A 27,391-nucleotide genomic window follows, 5' to 3' on the forward strand; every position below is an offset into this window, starting at 1 on the left:
TATCTTGCCTTTTGTTAAACACAAACCTCTGTGACCTTTGACCTCAATACCCCAAAAGCTATGCTTCCATTTCTTCCATTTCATTACATATTCTAAGAGTTTGATCAGAACTCCTTTATTGAACATAAACATACAAAAAAAAATACAATTCTCTGTGACCTTTGACCTCATTACCCAAAATATAGTCACTATTATAACATCTTCCATTTGATATTATAAACATATCCTTCAAGTTTGATGATGAAAAATATTCATTCTTGAGTTATGTTCAACACAAACCAAACACAAAACATAAACAAAGCTCTGACCTTTGACCTCACTACCCCAAAATACAATCGCTGCTTCCTTTTCATATTGCAAACATTTCCTACAGGTTTGATAATAAAAATCTCTATATTACTTACATATTTCTATATTTCTTCAATATATCTTGCTTTTTGTTCAACACAAACCTCTGTGACCTTTGACCTCAATGCCCCAAAATCAATGCTTCCATTTCTTTACATATTCTGAGTTTGATCATAGCTCCTTTATTGAACATATACATACAAAAAAAAACAATCCTCTGTGACCTTTGACCTCATTACCCCAAAATATAATCACATCTCTCTCAAATTACAAACATTTGCTGCAAATTTGATAATCCCGTTGATCATTCTTGAGTTATCCTATTTACATACACATAAAAAAAATAAATACATGAATACATACATACACAATTTTAGGATGACTAAAACAGAATTGTTGAACTTGTCTAAATATGAAAAATTAAAATGGTAAACATTTATAGAGTAAAATCCATTAAATGCGCATTTTCACAAAAAACACTAGATAAAACAAATACATTTTTTTTTCCAAGTTATATATAAATATCACAAAAATACTATATACACATACATAAATTAATGACAACATAAATAAAATAGATAAACATACATTTTAAAAATTAATGCATTCAAAGTGTTCAATGAATTACATTAAAAATTATAAATTAAATTTTATTTCACTACACACATTGCATAGTGTATTTTTTTTAATCCAACACCTTGAATGCGACATTAATTGATTGATTGTAGGGCTGTCAAAATTATCGCGTTAACGGGTGGTAATTAATTTTTCTAATTAATCACGTTAAAATATTTGACGCAATTGACGCACATGCCCCGCTCAAACAGATTAAAATGACAGCACAGTACAATGTCCGCTTGTTACTTGTGTTTTTTGGAGTTTTGTCACCCTCTGCTGGCGCTTGGGTGCGACTGATTTAATGGGCTTCAGCACACATGAGCATCGTGTAATCATTGACATCAACAATGGCGGGCTACTAGTTTATTTTTTGATTGAAAATTTTACAAATTCTATTAAAACGAAAACATTAAGATGGGTTTTAATACAAAATTTCTATTAACTCGTACTAACATTTATCTTTTAAAAACTACAATTCTTTCTATCCATGGATCGCTTTAACATAATGTTAATAATGTTAATGCCATCTTATTGATTTATTGTTATAAACAAATACAGTTCTTATGTACCATATGTTGAATGTATATATATCCGTCTTGTCTTATCTTGTCTATCCAACAATAATTTACAGAAAAATATGGCATATTTTAGAGAAGGTTTGAATTGCAATTAATTACGATTAATTTTTAAGCTGTAATTAACTCGATTAAAAATTTTAATCGTTTGACAGCCCTAATTGATCGATAACACATAGGACAATAGTGCATTTTTTAAAGTAATTATTAGCATGTATGTATAAAAATACATTGGAAGTCTAGCGCAGTCAATGGCTGCCAATAAGTTAATTCTTTAACATAGGATAAGTGTATGATTTTATGTCACAGCTTGACAAGTTAAAAAAAAAAAAAGTTCAAGTGTTCAACATTCACATTTGACAACAAAAAAATGAAAAGATTTTGTGTCTAAGGACGGCGCACGGAGACCATTTTGAATCCTCTGACAGTTGCCTTGTTGGAGAGCATTAGCGAAGCTTGAAGCATCTTCCGCCCCGCCATGGTGGGCAGGATATTGATGCGTTGCTTCCCGCTTCCACCCGGACGCAACGGGAACATCCTTAAAAAAGAAAGAAAAATTGGTGAGAGGCGGTTAAACGCGAAAATGGTAACTTTCAAATGTGAAATTACCTGAAGTTGACGTGACCTCGCAGGAGGCCGGCGCCGGACACGCTCAGCACGCCGCTTACGGGATGCGAGAACGGATTGCTGAAGGCGACGGTGGCCGCGTGCTCGCAGTTGAGCGTTACGTTGTCCTCGTCTTGGATCTGAAGAGAAGACGCGGGTTAAAACGTGACAATGATATTAATGTTTCTTATTGATAATCTTTAACCCTCTGATGCAGTTGTATACAACCCCTCTTGTACTATTTAGTGTGCGTTTTCAATTGTGGTCAATTCAATTGTGATTGTTTTTGATGATGTGCTGATGCTGATATATGCTGATCGTTTGTTATTACTGTGTCGGCAGCTACTTGTAAACGCAAAATCAATCCGATGGATGGATGGATGGATGGATGGATGGATGGACGGACGGACGGACGGACGGACGGACGGACGGACGGACGGACGGACGGACGGACGGATGGATGATTCTGGTATGCAATAGTGAAGAACGGCATGTTGTTGGCCGATATATCGGGCCAATATCAAGATTGGATGGATGGATGGATGGATGGATGGATGGATGGATGGATGGATGGATGGATGGATGGATGGATGGATGGATGGATGGATGGATGGATGGATGGATGGATGGATGGATGGATGGATGGATGGATGGATGGATGGATGGATGGATGGATGGATGGATGGATGGATGGATGGATGGATGAGCTCTCTTATAAAGGTTGACCAATATATTGGGCCAGGATGGATGGATGGATGGATGGATGGATGGATGGATGGATGATTCTGGTATGCAATAGTGAAGAACGACATGTTGTTGGCCGATATATCGGGCCAATATCAAGATTGGATGGATGGATGGATGGATGGATGGATGATTCTGGTATGCAATAGTGAATAAAGAACAGCATGTTGTTGGCTGATATATCGGGCCAATTTTCAAGATTGGATGGATGAATGGGTGGGTGGATGGACGGGCAGACGGACGGACGGACGGACGGACGGACCCACCAACCGACGGGCGGACGGACGGGTCATTCTGTTATGGTTAGTGAATAAAAAAACGAAATGTCGTTGGCCGATATATCGGGCCAATATCAAGATCGGGAGTATGGATGGATGGATGAGTGGGTGGGTCATACTGGCATGCATAAGAGAATAAAGAATGAAATGTTGCAATACACCAGCACAGTGTTGAAAAAATATAATAATAAAAGTCATCAAGTAAAATGACAGTATGAATAAAACAATAAAATGTGAATTAAAAACTCTGGGAATTGGAGTACTGTACAGCAGTGCAATAGGAATGTGCATACTGAGCAAGCCAAGAGGAGTTTCACAACAATATAATAGGATACCTGTTATGTTCATTGTTTAGATGATCATTGTTAATTGTGATTTTGCACCACCTAGTGGTCAGTGTTATAAAAGGATGTAACAGAATACACATTTACTTTTAATATATACATTTACTTAATGAGAGTTTGCTTTCATAATCAGCGTGCTTTAAAAAAAATTACACATTGACCTCAAATATCAGCTTACGGAATTGGCAGTTAAAATGAACAAAGAATTGAAAAAACAACAGTGGTCTCATCATTTTCTTGTATAAGGGAATAATTTCTCACCTCTATGATGAGTTCCGGTACAGTCACGTTGAACTCCTGGAACGCCAGCACGCGCTCGTGAGTGGCCACGTCCTCCAGCACTGCCGCCAGGTTGACCATGTCGTCCCCCACCACGTCCTCGTACACCTCCGGAAGGATCTGCTGCCTCAGAATTTTCACTTCCAGGGGGCCCAGTTGGAGGACGCCGTGGTTTTCCCAGAAGGTATCGGCGGGGCTGTTGTTGTACTCTTTGATCTGCGCGTTGAGGTGGACCTTCATCATCTTGGCGACGCGCTGCCCGTTGACCACTTTCACAGTGAAACGGATGACGGCGCCGGCCACGGGGGGTTTATCCAGCATCAGGACGGCGGATGTTTTGTCTTTTGGGGGGATTTAACAGTGAACGGAGAGGTCGCCGAATCCTTTTCGGGTGGCGGGTCTTACCTGTGTTTCGGCTTAGAGTCGAGCTCTCAGAGTGGGAGGAGCTGTTGGATGTGAGAGTGGAAAACGGACCTGTTTAGAAGGGAAAAAATGCTGTTAGTAATGGGAAAAAAACGAGACAAATTTTTTCTTATTGGGTTTGCTTAAAAAAAAAAAAAGTGAAGTGAAATTTTATTCCATGGGAGGGAGACAAAAACAAGCAATTTCACCTTCATTTTTGCAGTTCTGGAACCGAGAATTCAACTATTTGCCGTTTTTTTTTTTTTTTAATTTAAATTTTTTGACATGAATTGATTTAAACCACTTAGTGGAGATTTATCATCACAAATGAATATTTTCTTTGTAAATTCACAGCTGAGGGACCGCATGCAGTAGTCACTCTCAGCACAAGTATCAAACTCAAGGCCTGGGGGCCATATCTGGCCCCCTACGTCATTTTGTGTGGCCCCCGAATTGAAATGATGTTTATTGACGTCATGTTCATTTATTTATTCTTTATTTACTTTAGCTAAAATACCATTTAAATAACATTTCTGAAGTCAGTGAATACTGTTTAATTTATTTCAGGGCTGTCAAACGTTTAACATTTTTAATCGAGTTAATCACAGCTTAAAAATTGATTAATCGAAATTAATCGCAATTCAAACCATCTATAAAAAATGCCATATTTTTCTGTAAATTTTTGTTGGAATGGAAAGATAAGACAAGACGGATATACGCATACATTCAACATACTGTACATAAGTACTGCATTTGTTTATTATAATAATAAATCAACAAGATGGTATTAACATTAACATTCTCTTAAAGCGATCCATGGATAGAAAGACTTGTAGTTCTTAAAAGATAAATGTTAGTACAAGTTATAGAAATTTTATATTAAAACCCCTCTTAATGTTTTCGTTTTAATAAAATTTGTAAAATTTTCAATCAAAAAATAAACTAGTCGCTCGCCATTGTTGATGTCAATGCTCATGGTCCATAAAGTCAGTCGCACCAAAGCGCCAACAGAGGGAGACAAAAAACACAAGTAACAAGTGGACATGACACTGCTGTCATTTTAATCTGTTTGAGCGGGGCATGTGCGCTAATTGCGTCAAATATTTTCTTGTGATTAACTAAAAAAAATTAATTACCACCCGTTAACGCGACAATTTTGAAAGCCCTAATTTATTTAATAAGAAAAAGAAAATATTCACTGTTTTTCTCCTTTTCATTAAAAAATGAAAACAAATAAAACATAAAAATGACAAATACTTTTATAAAAAAGGAAAAAGAAATATTTGCTGTATTTTCCTTTATATATTTCAGAAAAAAATACCAAAAAATTATTGAATAATATTTGTTGTCTGTTTTTTTATTTAATAAATAAATTAAAGAATAACAAAAAAGGAAATATTTAAAGTAACTTCCTTGTTTTAATGAAAGAAATTAGGGGAAAAAATAATATTTATAAGAATATAAATATGTAATGTAATGTATAGTTATAATAAACAAGAATATTTACCGTTTTTCCCTTTTTAGTTTGGTTTAATTTAAAAATGTAAATTACAATGATCGAAAAAAAAAAAATCTCATTTTATCGTGGAATTAAAATACATACATGAAACTATTTGAATTACAAGGCTAAAAACATAAGATTACACAATTGTGAGGTCAACAATGTCTCATAAAAATTTAATCGCCTACCAAAATAGTTGTAAATTAATTTTGTCATATATTAGTTTCCATTATTATTGCCAAATAAATTTCAATTAAAAAACTGACCACTCAACAAAAAAGTCCAACCAGGGTTTCCCCTACAGATAAAAGATTATGGCGCACCGCCACACCAAAATAAAAGCCGCCACGCCTTGCAAATGAGGTTTTTTTTTTTCATTTCTTTTTTTGTTTCTAAAGGCTGTTTCAAACTAGCAGCAGCCTAGTGTAAAAAGTTCAGCGGCAACCTATTCATTATGTATTTTCGATCTGACTTTTCGGCAAAAGTGAGCGGTGGACAGCTGTCTTGAATTTGCGCCACAGAGCGCCACCACGCTAACGTCAACAACGCATCCAATAGCAGAGGGGCAGGCGTACTTATATCTGTGCTATCAGGCTGAACGGATAAACGCAATCACAATTGACGAACCTTGATAAATGCGCTTTTTCGTTTCGCGAGCAATACGTTCATAACAATATGTCTACATGATTATACTGTATATACTTCATTACTTGTATACTATTTGCCAGAAGTCGTCTGAAAGAGCACGTCAAATACAAATTGTTCCTTTACACGCTTTATTTTGGAGTAACACATCGGTTCTCCTGTTGCAAACTTGTGCCTGACTAGGAGTGGAAATCTGGAGAAAAATGCACAGAAAGGTATTTTACGTTAATGAATGTAATTCTGGTTTAAGCCTGTTAAAACAACCTGAATATTGACATTGACATAAAGAATGAGTTCTGTATGGTGCGTGTTTGACCCGAATCGTCGCGTCGTAGCATAGCATTTTTCGTTGCTGACGTCGCTGGTTGTAATTTCAGTATTTTGAAGTAATTAGAAAAGATTAGTTATTAGAAGGATTATTATTGTTATGTACATGTACTGTAACTGAGAGCTACGACATTAGTAGGGTGACCAAACATCCTCTTTTGCCCAGACAAGTCCTACTTTAACGCAGTATCCTCGTTGTCTGGGCGGGTTTTATAAATTCATAAAAATGTCCGGTTTTTATGTTTTTTTTTTACGGGACCAACTTGAAGAGAATTCCTCCGGCCGCTGGGGGGCAGCGCTTGCCTGCGTTGACGTTGCTCCTACTAGTAGGGGCGGGAGAAGGAGTAGATCTTCTTTTTTGTTGGCAGTTCACCCTTTGTTTCATGGGGAATTACCACCATCTACTGACGGTTTGGCGAGAGCTCAGACTACAGTAAGGAGTTCAATAAGAAGTTCTAAAAGACGTGGCTCCATACACCTTTCTGTAAGTTTCTCCTGTTAATATCGATCACTTGTCTTCTGTTGTACATATGTGTACACAGAGATGCAGTATATTGTATGAGTCTTGTAATTGTTCTGCGTTAGTTAGTGGTTGAATGCTAGTATAGCTAAATAGCTGTGTTGCTTATGAGGTTTTTTTTTAGATAAATACGTATTAGGGCTGTCAAAATTATCGCATTAACGCGCGGTAATCAATTTTTTAAATTAATCACGTTAACATATTTGACGCAATTAACGCACATGTCCCGCTCAGAAAGTATTCTGCCTTTTGGTAAGTTTTACAGCAAGTCTTTTTGTGCTGTCCAATAGCGAACTCTTGTGGTCGCTTTGCGACATGGTTTATTGTTTTCTTGCCAGTTCATTATGGCTGCACGACGTCTCGGGCTGATAATGTTGTGCTTATATGATCCTTGGACAAGATTTGTCCGTAAGTATGGTTGTTGTAAAGAATGTACATTTTATGTTAGTAAGCGAAATGTTATATTTTTTGTATGAGACGCTTTTTGTTTATGTTTAGTGAACCTGTATAGCGTGCTAAGCTAACGTTGTTGCTAATGCAATGCTTGTGTACTTTTTTTTTGTAGTTTTAAGACGGTCTAAAGAGAACAATGGTTTGAGGCCATTTTATTAATAAATCAGATGAAAAAGGAAGAAGTCTAATTATTAAGGCGTCGTTCACTAGCTGTCTAGCTTTGGAAAAAGTAGACGCTTCGGAGTGAGGACAGCATAGACAGATTTAAACGACAGTAGAGTGAAATGCCCACTACAGTCCTTATGTACCGTATGTTGAATGTATATATCCATCTTGTGTCTTATCTTTCCATTCCAACAATTTATTTTACAGAATATATATATAATTTACAGAAAAATATGGCATATTTTATAAATGGTTTGATTTGCGATTAATTGCGATTAATTACGATTAATTAATCTTTAAGCTGTAATTAACTCGATTAAAAATTTTAATCGTTTGACAGCCCTAATACGTATATAATGGCAACTGTTGACTTCTGTCGAAGATTTGTACTGGTATAATCTGTAAAATCCCGTTTGTTGTCGCATCTTTGCGCTGCCGATGGTTGCAAACTTTTATAGCAAAGTCTGATTTTGCCTCGGCTCCCGTATTCGCTAATAGGGTAGCAATCAGTGAGCTCAGCTGCGCTAGGCATTATGGGCAATGTAGTTTTGAATTTGAACTGCTGCGTTTGGAAACATGCTGGTTGAATCGCTTGTCAGTTTATTTCAGTTATTGTTTCCGAACAATTTAGAACATTGTATGAGAATAAAAATTGAGTGGGAATAACATTTTGTCAACAACAATTGTCGCGATCGTAATTTTAAAAAATGTTGAGTTGACACATAGCCAACAGTATGTTTGTATTAACTGGACTACAGACTCATTAGTCTGCATTATATTATTTTTTTTTAATAATTATTCTTTTTTTTATTTTTATTTTTTTTATTGTTTGATTATTTTTTTAGGAAGAATAAAGCCTGTTGAGTAAAGAAAAGTGGGAGATATACGCATCTTTGAGTGATCTTCGAGTAAAATTCAAGTATCTCGAGGCCGGGCCGAGTGTCCTCTTTTTTGGAAATCAAAATATGGTCACCTTACATTAGCCTAGCTAATGAAATATTTCAAATACATCTTTCTTCTTGGACATGGTGAGTCTGTCCGACTCCGATGCAGCCCACCACCACAGCTTCAAAAAACCCTCGGGAAAACCCTGCCAACCTTGTCATCCTTCACTTTTAGAATCTTACTTTTAGTGTTCTTATAGTCCCCGGTGATGTTGTGCATCCTGGGGAATCCGACGGCTTTGGTGCAGATGATCGGCCCGACTCGCTCAGTGTCAACGGTACGGCTCACAACGCGACCTTGGCTCACCACCGATGTGTGGACGTCGGCATTGACCTCTGCGTACACGAAAGGAACGTCGTAGACCAGATTCACGCGCCGTTCCTTGATGGCTTTGACAGGCGCCGGACCGCAGCAGAACACGCCTAGAGAGCGGTTTTTGGGTTGTGAGTTATGGATCTCGGTTTTGGTTTGTTCCATTCTCTACTGACCTCTGCTCCTCTGCTGCGGGGTGGGATCCAAAACCTGCCATCCGTCCGTGTCCCCGTCCAAATCTCGTCGAGTCATCCAACACTCTACCCACACGTGGAAGTTCCTGTTTGAAAGGGCACTCAGTGAACTTGCCATTGACGGCGCTATTCATTTTGTCAGTCAAAATGAATTGGACGTCTAGCACCATGAATGAATGCGCTGAAAGATGAGCATTCACAGCCAGTCATCCCAGTTTAAATGAATTGAACGTCTATCATTGCCAATTGTTTGTATTTTTGTGCTCAAGATAACTCAAGAATGAATAAAGGGATTATAGTTATCAAACTTGTGGGATATATTTGAAATAATATTTGAATGATCCAACAGGACCTTTAAAGGAAATACAATATTTGAGCAACGAGTTTTGGATTCTCTGGAGGAAGGAATATTTGTTCCACCTACAAACAAGACAGAAGGAGAAGACCAACAAGATAGACCTGAAGATCAATGATGTAGTGCTTCTACAAGATCTTACATGGATAAATGGATGCTAGCCAAAGTTACATACAGTGGGGCAAATAAGTATTTAGTCAACCACTAATTATGCAAGTTCTCCCACTTGAAAATATTAGAGAGGCCTGTAATTGTCAACAGACACAGAATGTGGAAAAAAAACCAGAAAATCACATTGTTTGATTTTTAAAGAATTTATTTGCAAATCATGGTGGAAAATAAGTATTTGGTCAATACCAAAAGTTCATCTCAATACTTTGTTATGTACCCTTTGTTGGGAATAACGGAGGCCGAATGTTTTCTGTAACTCTTCACAAGCTTTTCACACACTGTTGCTGGTATTTTGGCCAATTCCTCCATGCAGATCTCCTCTAGAGCAGTGATGTTTTGGGGCTGTCGTTGGGCAACACGGACTTTCAACTCCATCCTCACCCCATGGCGTCAAAATGATAACAAGAACGGTGAGCAAAAATCCCAGAACGACGCAGGGGGACCTAGTGAATGACCTACAGAGAGCTTGGACCACAGTAACAAAGGCTACTATCAGGATCACAATGTACCGCCAGGGACTCAAATCCTGCACTGCCAGACGTGTCTCTCTGCTGAAGAAAATACACGTCCAAGCCCATCTGCGGTTCGCTAGAGAGCATTTGGATGATCCAGAAGAGGACTGGGAGAATGCGTTATGGTCAGATGAAACCAAAATAGAACTTTTTGGTAGAAACACAGGTTCTCCTGTTTGGAGGAGAAAGAATACTGAATTGCACCATACCACTGTGAAGCATGGGGGTGGAAACATCATGCTTTGGGGCTGTTTTTCTGCAAAGGGAGCTGGATGACTGATCTGTGTAAAGGAAAGAATGAATAGGGCCATGTATCGAGAGATTCTGAGTGAAAATCTCCCTCCATCAGCAAGGGCATTAAAGATGAGACGTGGCTGGGTCTTTCAGCATGACAATGATCCCAAACACACAGCCAGGGCAATAAAGGAGTGGCTTCGTAAGAAGCATTTCAAGGTCCTGGAGTGGCCGAGTCAGTCTCCAGATCTCAACCCCATAGAAAATCTGTGGAGGGAGTTGAAAATCCGTGTTGCCCAACCACAGCCCCAAAACATCACTGCTCTAGAGGAGATCTGCATGGAGGAATGGGCCAAAATACCAGCAACAGTGTGTGAAAAGCTTGTGAAGAGTTACAGAAAACATTTGGCCTCCGTTATTGCCAACAAAGGGTACATAACAAAGTATTGAGATGAACTTTTGGTATTGTTGAAATTCGCCTCCCCAGACAAGCCGCACGGAAACAGCAACAGCTCAAAAAAGTGCCGCTCTGCCGATGCTGCCTCCGCGCGCGCCAACCGGGAAGACGGAACTTCGCGCGTTCATCTCTGATATTAACCCTTGGTACTGACTCCATGTTCCAAAAGTTTGAAAAAGACTCGCCGAAAGCAGGTTGACAATTTTTTCGTCCACAATGGTCAAAAACAAGGCAAAAACAGACGACGGAGGGACAATTCTGGATCCAAAACAAGGCTACATGTTTCCGAGCAGCTAAATCTGTCTTATCTCAGTGTCCAGTGAAGTCCGTGGGCTGGCCGAAGGTGTGTCCAGGCGTTGCTTTGGGATCATCCCTCTCTGGCCGGTTTCGGGGTGTTTAGGTTCGTGCGTGGATGGGATTTGGTTGCCACAGCGACCGACGCTGGTCTTGACGTCACAAGCGCCTGCTATCAACTTTGTTATCCAGGCTGGCACTAGTTTTCGGACAAAGCGCGCTGGTCTTTGTCCTTGTTCGTTTGTCGGGAGGACTGATTGCCAGAGTTGGTGCATCAATCTTGCTCGTGGCGCACACGTTTTGGGCTTCTGTGATAAGATAGCGTCATGTATCTATTCTGTTTCTTTAAACTATGGTGTGCTATTTATTTTACATTAGGTGTGTTAGAGTAGTGCAGTCCTACAGTGAATATGAGAAATGATACTATTCCCTGATTGATTATATTATGTGTGTTCGAGTAATGCAAACAGTTAGACGGTGCCTACGAGAAACGGTACCATTTTTCCTTTTCCCCCTCATGAGCGCCGATAAGGTGATTCACTTTACTGTGTTCAAGGCCACTGAGTGGAGTCTGCCTAAACTATAGTTAAATGAATGTGTTATACTAATGCAAACAATAATATGGTGAGTGCGAGAACGGTACCTTTTCCCTTCAGTATTGACCAAATACTTATTTTCAACCATGATTTGCAAATAAATTCTTTAAAAATCAAACAATGTAATTTTCAGGGTTTTTTTTTTTCCACATTCTGTCTCTCATGGTTGAGGTATAACCATGTTGACAATTACAGGCCTCTCTAATATTTTCAAGTGGGAGAACTTGCACAATTAGTGGTTGACTAAATACTTTTTTGCCCCACTTTATGTGAACTAACAGCTCATGACTGACCAAATGGAGTCTTTGGTGCTCTTTAACTTCTTGCCCGTTTCGCTGTAGAACTCCTCGATGACCAGGTTGCCATTGGTATCGTGAGCCGAATTAAAGTTGGTGACGACGCGGCAAGGAATGCCCAGGACACGCATGACTGAAAAGATAACATTCCACAATCATGACAAAGAAATGCTTCGCCTACGCATCGTGAGCAATCACCTGTGCACATGACGGCGGCGAACACCCAGCACTGGCCGTACTTGACCGGCCGGAAGCCGGATTGGGCCCAACTCCTTAGAATGTCGCCACTGCCCGTCCAAGAGGACGCGTGGACGCCGCCGCTGAAGTCGCCCGACCAGTTACCCTTCAGGACACCACGATCATCCTCACAGTTGATCTGCACAAAACCCAATTAATAACTCCTGTCATATTTAACTCACTTGCTGCAATATTAAGTCTTTACTTCTGAGTAATGCTACTTGTAGTCATGTTTTATGTTTATTTCTGCTTATCTATGTACTGTACATACAGGGGCGGCGTATAGGGGTAAAAAGTAGAGATGTCCCGATCGATCGGGGGTTTGATCATGTCATTTTCAAAGTATCGGAATTGGCAAAAAAATATCGGCCATGCCTTTTTTTAATATATATATATATTTTTTTTTTAAATTAAATCGTTTTCTAATTGTATTTAACGTTACAGACATAACATGTTACACTCATCCAGAGTCATTATTTTAGGCTTAATTTTATCAAAAATATCCCGATAATGGCGGCAATTATTTTATTAAACAATGTGTCACGTTAAAATACTTAACGCTATTAATATATGCGCTGCACGACCCTCTCACTCATTGTAGCGCTCAATCTGTAATGTCGCCGTTTTATCGATATAGACAGATAAAAGGCAGCGCAAAATGAGTAGAGTGAATATTGGCAGCCTTTAGAGCCTTACTTCTCTTGGCTAAAACCTTGCAATCTGTCTCCCTATGATAAAAATTTCATGGGAAGCAATGTGGGGAAGCAAGGTGGCAACTGATCTTTGTCTTAACACCTTAAGTTATTTCACAAAGCAGAGAAGATATATCCATTGGTAGCACGACATGGAGTCATGGTTTTTACTTCCCATCATGGTTCCACTTCCCATCATGCATTGAGGCATGACTGCAGTATCATTTACTGAAAACTCAACAAATACACTAAATGGCAATATTTAGTCACAATATACAAAGTCACAAGTCTTTCTATCCGTGGATCCCTCTCACAGAAAGAATGTTAATAATGTAGATGCCATTTTGAGGATTTATTGTCATAATAAACAAATACAGTACTTATGTACTGTATGTTGAATGTATACATTCGTCCGAGTTTTATTCATTTTTTCCTTAATGCATTGCCAAAATGTATATGATCGGGAAAATTTATCGGGAATGATTGGAATTGAATCGGGAGCAAAAAAAAGCAATCGGATCGGGAAATATCGGGATCGGCAGATACTCAAACTAAAACGATCGGGATCGAATCGGGAGCAAAAAAATATGATCGGAACAACCCTAGTGAAAAGTGATACTGATTCTAAGGGCCCATGCCCTGATGGGGCCCACAAAGAAAATTAGAACATTAAGTAATCGTTTGCAAATTTAAATATTAATCATTATCATTTTAATAGGAATAAAACGAAGGGTTTCTTTTTCTTGTTTTGTTTTTGGCAAAAAGTAAACACACAGACAGCATATGTATTGCCAGCCACCCCTCCAAACCCCGTATTTTCATTAAATGGTTTGGTCCACCCTTCCTTCGATCAGACCGGGAGCAGCGGTGCGCATTTACACCAGTCAATGACTGGGAGTGCGCAGTACTGCAGAAATGCTTTCAAAACAGAAATCGGGTTATCAAAAGAGGAAAGAAAAGAAGCAAAACAGGAGAGGGGTAGAAAAGGCCAATAGGATGTGAAAAAGTACTTCACAAAGGAAGTTTGGTGTCTTTTGTCAGTGGAGTGCTGAAAATTAACTTGTTATCTTAGCCCACTCCAGCCCCATCTGGAACCTCGTGATTAGGCCTGAACGATATATCGTTTAAACATCGCCATCGCGATGTGCGCATGCGCAATAGTCCCATCGCAAGGACGTGCGATAGTTTTTTCATTTCATTTTTTTTAATCCACAAACGTTTGTTTTGAGGAAGGAGAGAGAAGGAGAGCGCACAGCTGCTTTCCCTCCAGCAAGTCATCGGATCCTCCCCCTCCCCCCGCGGCAGCGGAGTGGAGGGAGGAGGGGCCGAACAGCAGAGCGGAGGGAGGAGGGGCCGTTCTCAAAGTGAAAGCAACACGTTGAAGCAAGGAAACGAGGCAAGACCTTCTCCAAAAGGAGTTTTGGAAGTATTTTGGCAAGAAAAAGACTATAAGGGACAAAAAACAGCCCTGTCGACAGTGCCTCGCCATGGTTGAATCAACAAGAAGTAATCTGTCGAACATGTGGGACCATTTAAAACGCAGGTATCTATGCATTCCTGCTAAGACCTTCCCATCAGAGGCTTTTTAGTACAGGTGGGAACATTGTTACGTGCCAACGTTCTTGTCTCAAGCCTGCAATAGTGGATAAACTAGTAGTCTTGGCCAAAAACCTATGAGACCCAGTTGAGAATTGCTGAGCAAGGAAGGTGGACGATATACAGACAAATACATAACACAGCTGGAGGAATGTCTTTTCTTCTTTTTATTCATGTGACAGCTATCAGGAAGGCAGGAAATTTGGTTCTGTTATTCATCAGTTATTTGCAGTTATTCAGGTCAATTATTTACAAGTTCAATTGAGTTTCTGTTTCTTTTATATTTATTGTAAATCGTATTTTTCAAATAACTATATATAGTACTGCTGCACATAAAGTTTTGACACTTAATATTTTTGTTTAAATATTTTTACAACTTTGTTGCCGTTTTGCAGTTTTATATTGTAATATTTTGTGTAAACAGCTCAGGGGACTAATGCACTTGCACTTTTATTAGTCAGATTTAATATTTAAGTTCAAATATGTTGACAACTTTGTTGTTTTACTGAGGTTTTTATTTATTGTTATAGTTTGTGAACAACTCTTTTATTTGTCATATTTAATATTTTTGTTCAAATATGTTTACAACTTTGTTGTTATTTTACAGAAGTTTTTATTTATTGTTATATTTTGTCAAAAACTTAGGGGACTAATGCACCTGCTCTTTTATTTATCATTTAATGTATTTGCTGCTGTTGAAGTGTAAAATATTGTGTTCAATAAATGATCTATTTTGTGCAGACATGGCTTCCTGGATCCCTTCATAAAGCAATCTTCATCATTCACAAATGAAACGGTATTATATGAATACACTGTGGTCACGGTGTGTCAAGTAAAGTATTTCCAAACAGCTATTCAAGTCATCTAGTGAAAATTTCTTTAAAAAAGATAAAAAATATATATATATAATATCGCAATATAATATCGCAATATATTGCAAACCTCAAAAAAATTGCAACAATAGTTTTTTCCAATATCGTTCAGGCCTACTCGTGATGTCTATTACAAAGCTCCGAAGCGAGATCCCAGCTCACGCCGTAAGAAATAAAGGATTTTCCCAGCTTCAATGAGCGACATTCTCCTATTCAAAAACATGAATTCCTAATAAATACGGCATTTTACGGCACTGTATATGACTAACTCCAATTTTAATACCCTTTGATTCAATCAATTTCAATTCAATTTAACCCATAAATTTAGTATAATTACAACTACAGTATAGACGTCATAATATAGACGGGACACGGGCGACGGGGCCGATTAATAGGGGGCCCATCTCCGTCAAAGCTGACCAAGTGTAGACGCAGACATAGAGCTGTTTTACGTTGAATTTTTTTGTGAATAAATGTTTAAATCCATGAATTCTCTATGGATATGGACGTAAAACAGTCTCGATTCTTTGTTAAAAGAGCAAAGAACCAGGCAGTTAGCATTTATTTTACGCAAATATGCTGAATTTGCTGCTAGTCTTTAAGCCACTGTGGCAGCACCTTATCACCGCAAAGAGCTCTTGACGTTGACAATTCTTGTGAATAAATGTTTAAATCCCTGAATTCTTTATAGACATGGACGTAAAACAGTTTCGATTAAAAGCAAAAAAAAAAAAAAAAAAAAAAAAAAAAAAAAAAAAAAAAAAAAAAAAAAAAAAAAACAACAGTTAGCATTTGTTTTACGTAAATATTGCAAATTATGACGCCAATGCCGTAGTGGTTCACATTTCAAAATGCATGCATGGTACGAAAAATATAATAATTACCTTGAATCCTCGAACAAATCCTTCCTGAGACAATCCCTTGTATGTGGCACAGCTTTACACTTTTTCAACCTAAATCCGGCGTTGGATCGCTGAATGTGTTTGAGAATAACTTCGACCAACTGAAACAGAGTGTTGGACGGCCCCCTACTAGAAGGCGTGGCGCAGTGTCTGGGGAACGTGTCCCGTCAATATAATTATGAAGTCTATGTTACAACTAGGGCTGTCAAACGATTAAAATTTTGATCGAGTTAATTACACCTTAAAAATTAATTAATCGTAATTAATCGCAATTCAAACCATCTATAAAATATGCCATATTTTTCTGAAAATTATTGTTGGAATGGAAAGATAAGACACAAGATGGATATATACATTCAACATACGGTAGATTGTACTGTATTAGTTTATTATAACAATAAATCAACAAGATGGCATTAACATTATTAACATTCTCTTAAAGCGATCCATGGATAGAAAGACTTGTAGTTCTTAAAAGATAAATGTTAGTACAAGTTATAGAAATTTTATATTAAAACCCCTCTTAATGTTTTTGTTTTATTAAAATGTGTAAAATTTTCAATCAAAAAATAAACTAATAGCTCGCCATTGTTGATGTCAATCAGTTGGACCCAAGCGCCAGCAGAGGGCGCCAAACACCAAAAAACAAGTAACAAGCGGACATTACACTCTGATGTCATTTTAATCTGTTTGAGCGGGGCGTGTGCGTTAATTGCCTCAAATATTTCAACGTGATTAATTTTTAAAAATTAATTACCGCCGGTTAACGCGATAATTTTGACAGCCCTAGTTACAACATCATAGATGATTTATATTAACTTATTGGTTGTCATGGACGAGGATGGACGTCCAATCCGTTTTGACCTGGAGAGGATTCAGCAATTTATTTTATTTTTGAATTGATTTTTTTATTTCAATATTTATTTAATTCGCATCTTTAATATATATTTTTAAAAATATATTTCTATATTTCTTATTTAAATACACATTAATTTCCTGTTTATTTCAGCATTTCTTTACTTGTTTTGATTTTATTTCACTTTTTATTTGATTTATTAAAGCCATTTCAACATTTGTTTCCATTTTATCTCATTTATTGCCAGCCCAGTTTACAGAGTACACCCTTGGTCAAAAGTTTTGAAACAATTTCTCATTTAACGGAAAGGTTGAAATGTCTCAAAACCTAAGACCGCAGGTGAATGTGTTATTGTAGTTAATAAAAGAAAGAAGTTAATACTGAAAACACCCTCTGACAGCAATACACGTCCAATCTATTTGTACTAGGAGGTGGTGGAAACGATCGAATGATCCCAGTCCCAATGGATTGGACTTCTATTGGTGTGACTGGCAGCCAAAGAGTTAATTTTCTGTTCTCACCATGGCTGAAACCACTCGGCTGATGTACACCGGATCCTTGCGGTACAGGTAATCCCTTTTTTCATTGCGTTGGTGCTGAGGGCTGACGTCAAGCAAGTTCAGACACGCTTCCAGGACGTCAGGTTCAAACTTGAAGGGGAAAAAAAACGGTATAAATATTTGTTATAACTTATAAGTGATATAAAAACTAGGGCTGTCAAAATTATCGCGTTAACGGGCGGTAATTATTTTTTAAAATTAATCACGTTTAAATATTTGACGCAATGAACGCACATGGCCCGCTCAAACAGATTAAAATTACAGCAGTGTAATGTCCGCTTGTTATTTGCTTTTTGGTGTTTGGCGCCCTCTGCTGGCGCTTGGGTCCAAATGATTTTATGGGCTTCAGCATAATGAGTGAGCATGGTGTAATTATTAACATCAACAATAGCGAGCTACGAGTTTATTTTTTTTTTAATTGAAAATTTTACAAGGGTTAGAGGATACAAGGTTACAAGGATATTTTAATCAAACGAAAACATTAAGAGGGGTTTTAATATAACATTTCTATAACTTGTACCAACATTTATCTTTTAAGAACTACAAGTCTTTCTATCCATGGATCGCTTTAAGAGAATGTTAATAATGTTAATGCCATCTTGTTGATTTATTGACTTAATAAACAAATACAGTACTTATGTACCGTATGTTGAATGTATATATCCGTCTTGTGTCTTATCTTTCCATTCCAACGATAATTTACAGAAAAATATGGCATATTTTATAGATGGTCTGAATTGCGATTAATTACGATTAATTAATATTTAAGCTGGAATTAACTCGATTAAAAATTTTAATCGTTTGACAGCCCTAATAAAAACAGATTTTTTTTTACATACCTGGTCCAAGGACCAAGGTCTGGACACAATGTTGGTAGATGTCCCCATAAAAAGCAAACTTGAGTCATCCTGGATGTATTCCTCTCGCTGGTCCTCAAATGGGATGAAGACACTGTCAGCTGGGAAGACAAAAGGACTCATCTTGACATTTTACTGCAGATTTGTTTATTTCGGATAATTAAGAATACATAGGATTTTAAACCAAACATATTTTTTACAGAATCTAGTTCCAGTTCGATATTTTCTGTATCTGCTACATGACTAGAAGTAGCATTACAAAGCAGTCATGACTTGATTTAGTAGCAGTAATTGGTATTTTTGTTAATTGTGTGTTAGGGTTATATCTTTTAATTCCAAAGACGGCTATATCCGTCAATTCCAATGATGTCTATAAACCAACAGCTTAATTCCAATGGGGGCTTGTCAGTCAACTCCAAAGACAGCTATATCCATCTATTCCAAAGATGGCGATCCCTGTCAGTTCCAAAGACGTCTATATCCGTCAACTCCAATGACGGCTAAACCGTCAACTCCAAAGACGACTATATCCATCAAATCTAATGACGGACATATACGTCAAAACAGGAGACTGCTATACACTCACCGGCCACTTTATTAGGTACACCTGTCCAACTGCTCGTTAACACTTCATTTCTAATCAGCCAATCACATGGCGGCAACTCAGTGCATTTAGGCATGTAGACATGGTTTAAGACAATCTCCTGCAGTCCTCCAAATCGAGCATCAGTATGGGGAAGAAGGGTGATTTGAGTGACTTTGAACGTGGCATGGTTGTTGGTACCAGAAGGGCTGGTCTGAGTATTTCAGAAACTGCTGATCTACTGGGATTTTCACGCACAACCATCTCTAGGGTTTACAGAGAATGGTCCGAAAAAGAAAAAATATCCAGTGAGCGGCACTTCTGTGGGCGGAAATGCCTTGTTGATGCCAGAGGTCAGAGGAGAAATGGCAGACTGGTTCGAGCTGATAGAAAGGCAACAGTGACTCAAATAACCACCCGTTACAACCAAGGTAGGCAGAAGAGCATCTCTGAACGCACAGTATGTCGAACTTTGAGGTAGATGGGCTACAGCAGCAGAAGACCACGCCGGGTGCCATCCTTTCAGCTAAGAACAGGAAACTGAGGCTACAATTTGCACAAGCTCATCGAAATTGGACAGTAGAAGATTGGAAAAACGTTGCCTGGTCAGATGAGTCTCGATTTCTGCTGCGACATTCGGATGGTAGTCCGATGGTAGATGGATGTGCAGCCGACAAATCTGCACCAACTGTGTGAGGCACCCGTTACGTCAATTCCAATGACTACGACACCCGTGCGATATATGTTAATTCCACGGATGACCAGATCCGAAAATTCTAAAAGACGGCTAAACTCATCAACTCCAATGACGGCTAAACCGTCAACTCCAAAGATGACTATATCCGTCAAATCTAATGATGGAAATATACTGTACATCAATTCTAATGACAGAAATATCCGTCAATTCCAGAAGAATGCTATATGTGTCAATTCCAATCACTGCGATACCGTCCAATCCAATGACAGCTATAGCCGTCCATTCCAAAGATGGCCATCTACGTCAATTCCAAATATCGCTATATGCGTCAACTGAAAGGATGGAAATATATGTTATTTCCACAGAAGACCAGATCCGACAATCCTAGAGGATGGCTTAAACCGTCAACGCAAAAGACGGCTATATCCACCAAAACTAATGACAAAAATACACGTCACTTCCAATTACGACTATACCCGTCCAATCCAATAACAGCTATATACGTCTATTCCAAAGATGGTGTTGTATCTAAGCATTAATGAATACTTATGACAGATGTCATTAAGTGTCATTAAGTGTCATCTGACCAATTTTGTAACTAACTCCATTTATGTCCAGCTTTTCTAAAGTGAGATAATTTGCCACATGACACTAAATGACATCTGTCATAAGCATTCGTTAATGCAGATGACAGTGTCATGTCATAATTATGACGGTCTAATGATGCCACTGTTAAAGTGTTAGCGATTAATATCTTTTGGTCTAACTATCCCATAATACAGTGAGGACACCAGCGGCTTATAGTGTGGTGCAGCTTATTTATGAACAAACGCCGTTTTCATGTCAAATTTGGTGGTTGGTGGCTTACAGTCAGGTGCGCCTTATAGTCCGAAAATTACGGTACATTGTCCATTCTGTTTTTATATTTTCCGAACATTTTTATATTTGTGTGGTTTGTTAGGTTTTGTGTTCGTTTCCTCCTAATGTGACTTGTCCCTGTGATAGCCCATTGATTTCACCTGTTGTACCTGCTCCTGGTGTATCCTCTAATCTGCATCCTCCTGTGCCACCCACCTGTTCTTAGTTGACTTTTTACCCCGTGTCTGTGTCTATATAAGTCTTGTCGTGACATTGTCCATGTGCATCTGTTCTCGTCAGTTTTATATGTCCAAGCCCTCGTGTTCGCCTAAGTAAGTTTTTGATACCCAGCCTTTTGTTAGTAACCGGAGTTTTCTTTCTGCGTTATTTTTTGGATCTCCACAGTATTGGTTGGTAATTTGTTTTTTGTTTGCCTTAATTAAATCATTTTGCACTGCCGGTCCGCCTCACCTCTCTTTTCCGGCAACTGGGTCCACACTACCTGCCTACCCGCGTTACTTGACATGTTTATTTTCAATTTTTTTCCATTTGGCTCGAGTTATATACTACTTTGTGCATGACCACTTTGTCTGATCATATTTTTCAGTTTCTTTGACTAATTTCACTACCATTGAAGGCTATAGACCAGGGGTCCCCAAAGTTTTTCTTGTGAGGGCCACATAAGTTTTCCCTTCTCTGATGAGGGGCCAGGGTCAGTTTGTAACAGAAAAAGTGTGACGATTGCAGGAGTGCCTAAATTTAAAAAAATTATTGTTTTCCAGAAAGCCACAATCAAATAACCCTTTCTGGATTCTTCACGGAACAAAAGTAAATAAAATAAAAATAATAATAAAATACAATACAATATAATACAATACCGTATTGGCCCGAATATAAGACAGCCCTGATTATAAGACGACCCCCTCTTTTTCAAGACTCAAGTTTGAAAAAAAGACTTTTTGAACACCAAATTATTTTTTATACAGAAAATAATTACAGTACATCTGAAACAAATGATTATATCAATATATTTGAGGGGAAAAGCATGTTATTTTGCCTCATTCAAATCTTAATGTCTGAACTAAAGATGTCCCGATCGATTGGCATCGATCGATCGGGTCCGATCACGTCATTTTCAAAGTATCGGAATCGGCAAAAAAATATCGGACATGCCTTTTTTTGATATATATTATTTAATTAAATCGTTTTCTAATTGTAAATTGTATTTTTAAAATGCTTTTGATAAAATACAAACTTTAGAGGGACTTCACAGACTTTATAAGTAAAGATGTCCCGATCATCCCGATCGATCGGGTCCGATCACGTCATTTTCAAAGTATCGGAATCGGCAAAAAAATATCGGACATGCCTTTTTTTAATATATTATATATATATATATATATATACATATATATATATATATATATATATTTATAATCGTATTTAACGTTACAGACGTTAACGTTACACTCATCCACAGTTAGTTTTGGCTTAAAGTAGAGCTATCAAATTTATCGCGTTAATGGCGGGAATTAATTTTTTAAAAATTAATCACATTTAAATATTTAACGCAATTAACGCATGCGCTGCACGACCCACTCACGCATTGTCGCGTTCAATCTATAATGGCGCCGTTTTACCTTTATAGAGAGCTAAAAGGCAGTGTTACATGGGTAGAGTGAATTTTGGCAGCCTTTGGAGCTTTATTTTTAATTGGCTAAAGCCTTACTATCCCTCTCTCAACAATTAGAAATATCGTGGGAAGCAATGTGGGGAAGAAAGGTAGTAGTTGATCTTTTTCTTAACACCATATCTTATTTCCCAACGCAGAGAAGATATATCAATTGGTGCCACTACACACAGTCATGGTTGCACTTCCCATCATGCATTTGGGCAGAACAGTTAAATGGCTACAGTATCATTTACTGAAAGCTCAACAAATACACTAGATGGCAATATTTAGTCACAATATACAAAGTCACATTTATCCTTTAAGAATTACAAGTCTTTCTATCCGTGGATCCCTCTCACAGAAAGAATGTTAATAATGTAAATGCCATCTTGAGGATTTATTGTCATAATAAACAAATACAGTACTTATGTACTGTATGTTGAATGTATATATTAGTCCGAGTTTTATTCATTTTTTTCTTAATGCATTGCCAAAATGTATATGATCGGGAAACATTATCGGGAATGATTGGAATTGAATCGGGAGGAAAAAAAAGCAATCGGATCGGAAAATATCGGGATCGGCAGGTACTCAAACTAAAACGATCGGGATCGGATCGGGAGCAAAAAAACATGATCGGAACAACACTAGTGTGAACATTTAAATATGTAAACTAAAGTGCAATCAGATTCGTAAATGAATGGCTTCTGGTTTTTGAAATGTAAATAAACCAATCTATTGTTATAAAACAACAAAATTGGAAAAACTGCATTAACCATGAAAGTGAGGTCGAACTGTAACTGTAGTCTTGAAACAAATCTGAATAAGGAAAAACATTGCAATAAAATAATGCAAACTGGTTAAACTTGAGAGTAGCTGAGAGCTGTCATGACAGAACATTACTCCTCAAGTTCAGCATTCGTTTCAATGATATCTGGCACCATCTAGCGTCGTAAATGGGTATAATGTCTAGACCCCGAATATAAGACAACTCCCGCTTTTTGAGTCTTATTTCAATGCAAAAAACACTGTTTTATATTCAGGCCAATACGGTATAATATATAATAATAATAATAATAACACTAATAATTAAATAGATGATAACCAAATAACCATCTCTGGGTTCTTCACAGATAAAAATCTAGGAAATAAATAACACTATTAAAAAAATAAAAAATAAAAATTCTCTCAGGTATAGTTCAGGGGGCCGGACCAAATGTGGAGGCGGGCTGTAGTTTGGGGACCCCAGCTATAGACGTTCAATCCATTTTGAGCTTCTTCAATGTCACTTTAACAAGGACAACATCGACTCACCACGACACCAAGGGTTGCACAGCAAGATGAACTTGCCCGAAGCACGAAACTTCAGCTTGTCCTGGACGAATGCCAACATCTTAAAAGTATAACGTCCCACTGAGGCCGAAGCGGGGCTCCAGATGAACACCGAGGGCTTGCTCGCGCTTCCCTCGGGGTCCATAAAAGCACCCCAACGGGACGGCGGACAGTTCGGGGAAGGACTCACAGGCACCGTCACGTACAAGCGGCCTGCGGAGAATGAAAATCAGTTTCACATGTATGTCTTGTTACAGTAAGTGTAATGCAGTAGCCTAATGTGTGTGTAAAACCTGTTTTTATTTTCCATTTCATTAGGAGGTTTCAAACCCCAAGTCCCGACCCCTCAAAAAAGAAAGTTCCCATTTTGTCAGAGAGTTACGGCAAGAAATTCTAGCCACTTTCACCCCTACAAGACACGGGTAAATCTCGTGTCACCTTACACAGGAATTTACCCGGAAAGAAGTCTGAAACGGGCTAGAGTATTTTTTTTTTTTAATATTATTATTATTAGGAGTGGGAACCTCTTGGTACCTCACGATACGATACGATACGATACGAAGTTCACGATAACGATGGTCTGACGATATGGCGATACAACGATTATCGATACATTAGTCAGGAAATCATTCTAGGATATTCGACAAAAAAACTAATAAACAGAAAAACAAGCTTCTGCTGTGAAATGGAATGAGTTTATCACTAGTAGATGTCCAATCCATTTGAACTGGGAGGGTGGCAGCGAACGAACATTCGTTCATTCGCTGCCATCCCACCCACTTCAAACAAATCGAACGTCTATGACTGTCAGTGGCCGTCAGTGGCAGCCAATGCCAGGCAATGAGGTCATTTTGGACCAATTAAGGTCATTTGCCTGTTGATTTTCAGTTACTTCCTGTTGATTTTGGGGTATTTTATGGGTCACTTCCTGTTTATTTTGAGTTACAGAACAGGAAGTGACCTGGGAATCACCCAAATGAATAGGCAGCAAACATATTGCAGCCCAGCAATATGTTTGGAGGAGAAAAGGTGAGGCCTTTAACCCCAAGTACACCATGCCTACCGTCAAGCACGGTGGTGGTAGTATTATGCTGTGGGGCTGTTTGGCTGCCAATGGAACTGGTGCTTTACAGAGAGTAAATGGGATAATGAAGAAGGAGGATTTCCTTCAAATTCTTCAAGATAACCTAACGTCATCAGCCCGAAGATTGGGTCTTGGGCGCAGTTGGGTGTTCCAACAGGACTAGAATTAAGGTTTTCGAATGGCCTTCCCAAAGTCCTGACTTAAACCCCATTGAGAACTTGTGGACAATGCTGAAGAAACCAGTCCTTGTCAGAAAGCCATCAAATTTAACTGAACCGCACCAATTCTGTCAAGAGGAGTGGTCAAAGATTCAACCAGAAGCTTGCCAGAACCTTGTGGATGGCTACCAAAAGCGCCTAATTGAAGTGAAAATGGCCAAGGGACATGTTACCAAATATTAGCGCTGCTGTATGTATATTTATGACCCAGCAGATTTGATCACTTTTTTCTGTTCACCCATAATAAAGTCATAAAAGAACCAAACTTCATGAATGTTTTTTGTGACAAAGAAGTATCTCTTCCAATCACTCTATCAGAGAAAAATCAGAGTTGTAGAAATAACTGGAAACTCAAGAGAGCCATGACATTATGTTCTTCACAAGTGTATGTAAACTTTTGACCAGAACTGTAAAATTGCCCATATCACGACAGAGGATTTTTCCCCTATCGCACACCACTAATGACAAAATGAAAAAAACATTTACCAAGCATGATTTTGACCCTCAATGTGTCAAAAGGGCGAGCTGTCCCGGGCAAACTGACTCTGAACGGCGCTCCTCTTCGGACCACCAGAGTTTTGGAGTGGCTGAAACCATCCGTCCGGTGTTGTTCCAGGTTCTCCTCGATTTCCAAGTCCACTTGTTGCATGCTGAAAATGAATAACTCGAGATGCCGGAGCTTAGAAAAGACTGAGAGAAATGATTCTCACCTTAAGTTGGACTAGTTATTTCAGTTATAAATACTTTGACCACGCCTTCGTCTGCATTCCATTCAACCCCAACGGGGACATTATGTTTTTAATTGACGTTTCCATGCAAAACACACACCGGCGTCACTATGCACTCGTCATCACATTGCTGGAGGGCTACACCGAAGGCGTGCGCGCATGACGAATCGCGCTCACCCGACTCGTAAATTCCTCCAGCTCGGAACAAATAAATAATGTTTTCGCATGCATGGTTGCAGAACACGTAAATTGACTGACACTGTTCTGACTCTGAAATGTCCCAAAAACTTGATTTTCACCAAAAAGTCCCAGTTCACCCAAAAACGAGGGATTTTCACCCCAAAAAATGTTAGTATGTAGTCCCACATTTATCATTTTCACGCATCGAAAAATGCACAAAATCAAGGGGGAACTAAATAGGATTGTTTCTTATCAGAGATCGACCGATATATCGGCTAGCCGATTTATTTTCTAAGATCAACCATCAGCCAATTTAGAGCTTCTAAAATAGGATAACGGTTATGTTCACTGTTTAGATCTTTCTTATAAAGGTCAACCGATATATCGGGCCGATATTTTTTAATCTCAGCCGATATAATAGGATAACTTATATTCACTGTTTGGGTATCTTTGTTCATTGTGATCTTGCATAGGGATAGGAATCGAGAACCGGTTCCTTGTGTTTCAGTTCCATGGAATCATTTGGCAGTTTATCCTACGATTGCCTCACTTCTCGAGAACCAGTCCATGTGTTTCAATTCCACGGAATCATTTGGCAGTTTATCTAAAGATTCTCTTACATCACGTAATTTATGAATGTTACACAGATTCGACTCAACTCATCAAGTTTAACCTGAAGAGTCGTCGCCGCGTGAGTTTGGATTGATTTTCACAGGCCAGGTCATTATTCATGAGACTACTTAAAGAAATGGTGATCCCCCCCCCCAAAAAAAAAATCTATTAATGGGTCTATCGTATTCCTCGTCGAATACTTTATAATATAACAAAATAATTCTTAACGATTTTATTAGCAATTTTAATACTCCTTTTAGAAAAGTTCCTTGGGTATGCGTTCGCCAGTCAGTTAACAACCAGTCAGTTACTTCCTGTTATTATCCTACGTCACACGTGCTGCGTATTCTGGGACCGAGGATAGGCGTAAGATGCGCATTTTGAGCAGAATGTGGCCACCTGTTAAGATGTGTGCGAGGAAGTGGTAATCTGTGTGCGTCCATTAACGAAAATGAAATTTGACGAATTGCAAATATTAGATTAAAACGAGAATTTAAAGATGTTTTCCTTTCGAGATAACATTGTGAAGAGAACGGACAAATATGATTGCCTATAAAAGTAGAGACACACAGATTGAAATAGCCAAGGGTTGAGGGGTATTTAATTATTAAAGTAGAAAATTATATAAGAGAAAATTACCTAATTTAATTACTTTTCAAAAAATCCCGACAATACTAGTAAACC

The 27,391-nt window shown here is 38.3% G+C and overlaps 1 protein-coding gene across 1 annotated transcript; it reads right to left on the reverse strand.

Moving 5' to 3' along the window:
* Positions 1-110: 110 nt before the first annotated feature.
* On the reverse strand, positions 111-26,819 carry tgm5l (transglutaminase 5, like). Its single transcript, XM_057845237.1, has 12 exons — positions 25,674-26,819; positions 23,868-24,098; positions 18,726-18,844; positions 17,848-17,976; positions 12,370-12,547; positions 12,169-12,304; positions 9,239-9,342; positions 8,933-9,172; positions 4,198-4,266; positions 3,775-4,133; positions 2,151-2,287; positions 111-2,079 (listed from the first exon to the last, which is right to left on the reverse strand). Exons 1-12 carry the CDS (start codon positions 25,834-25,836, stop codon positions 1,929-1,931), a joined length of 2,016 nt encoding a protein of 671 aa, XP_057701220.1. The 5' UTR covers positions 25,837-26,819; the 3' UTR covers positions 111-1,928.
* Positions 26,820-27,391: the final 572 nt, after the last annotated feature.

Source organism: Corythoichthys intestinalis, chromosome 9, assembly GCF_030265065.1.
Source record: "Corythoichthys intestinalis isolate RoL2023-P3 chromosome 9, ASM3026506v1, whole genome shotgun sequence".
In the NCBI taxonomy this organism is placed as follows: domain Eukaryota; kingdom Metazoa; phylum Chordata; class Actinopteri; order Syngnathiformes; family Syngnathidae; genus Corythoichthys; species Corythoichthys intestinalis.

Excerpts from the sequence above, each read along its gene's own strand:
- tgm5l (XM_057845237.1), bottom strand. The coding sequence starts at position 25,836 with ATGCAACAAGTGGACTTGGAAATCGAGGAGAACCTGGAACAACACCGG. Across the intron at positions 24,099-25,673 it reads GAGGGTCAAAATCATGCTTG|GCCGCTTGTACGTGACGGTG; the intron begins GTAAATGTTTTT and ends CATTCTCCGCAG. Across the intron at positions 12,305-12,369 it reads CGCCGCCGTCATGTGCACAG|TCATGCGTGTCCTGGGCATT; the intron begins GTGATTGCTCAC and ends TTATCTTTTCAG.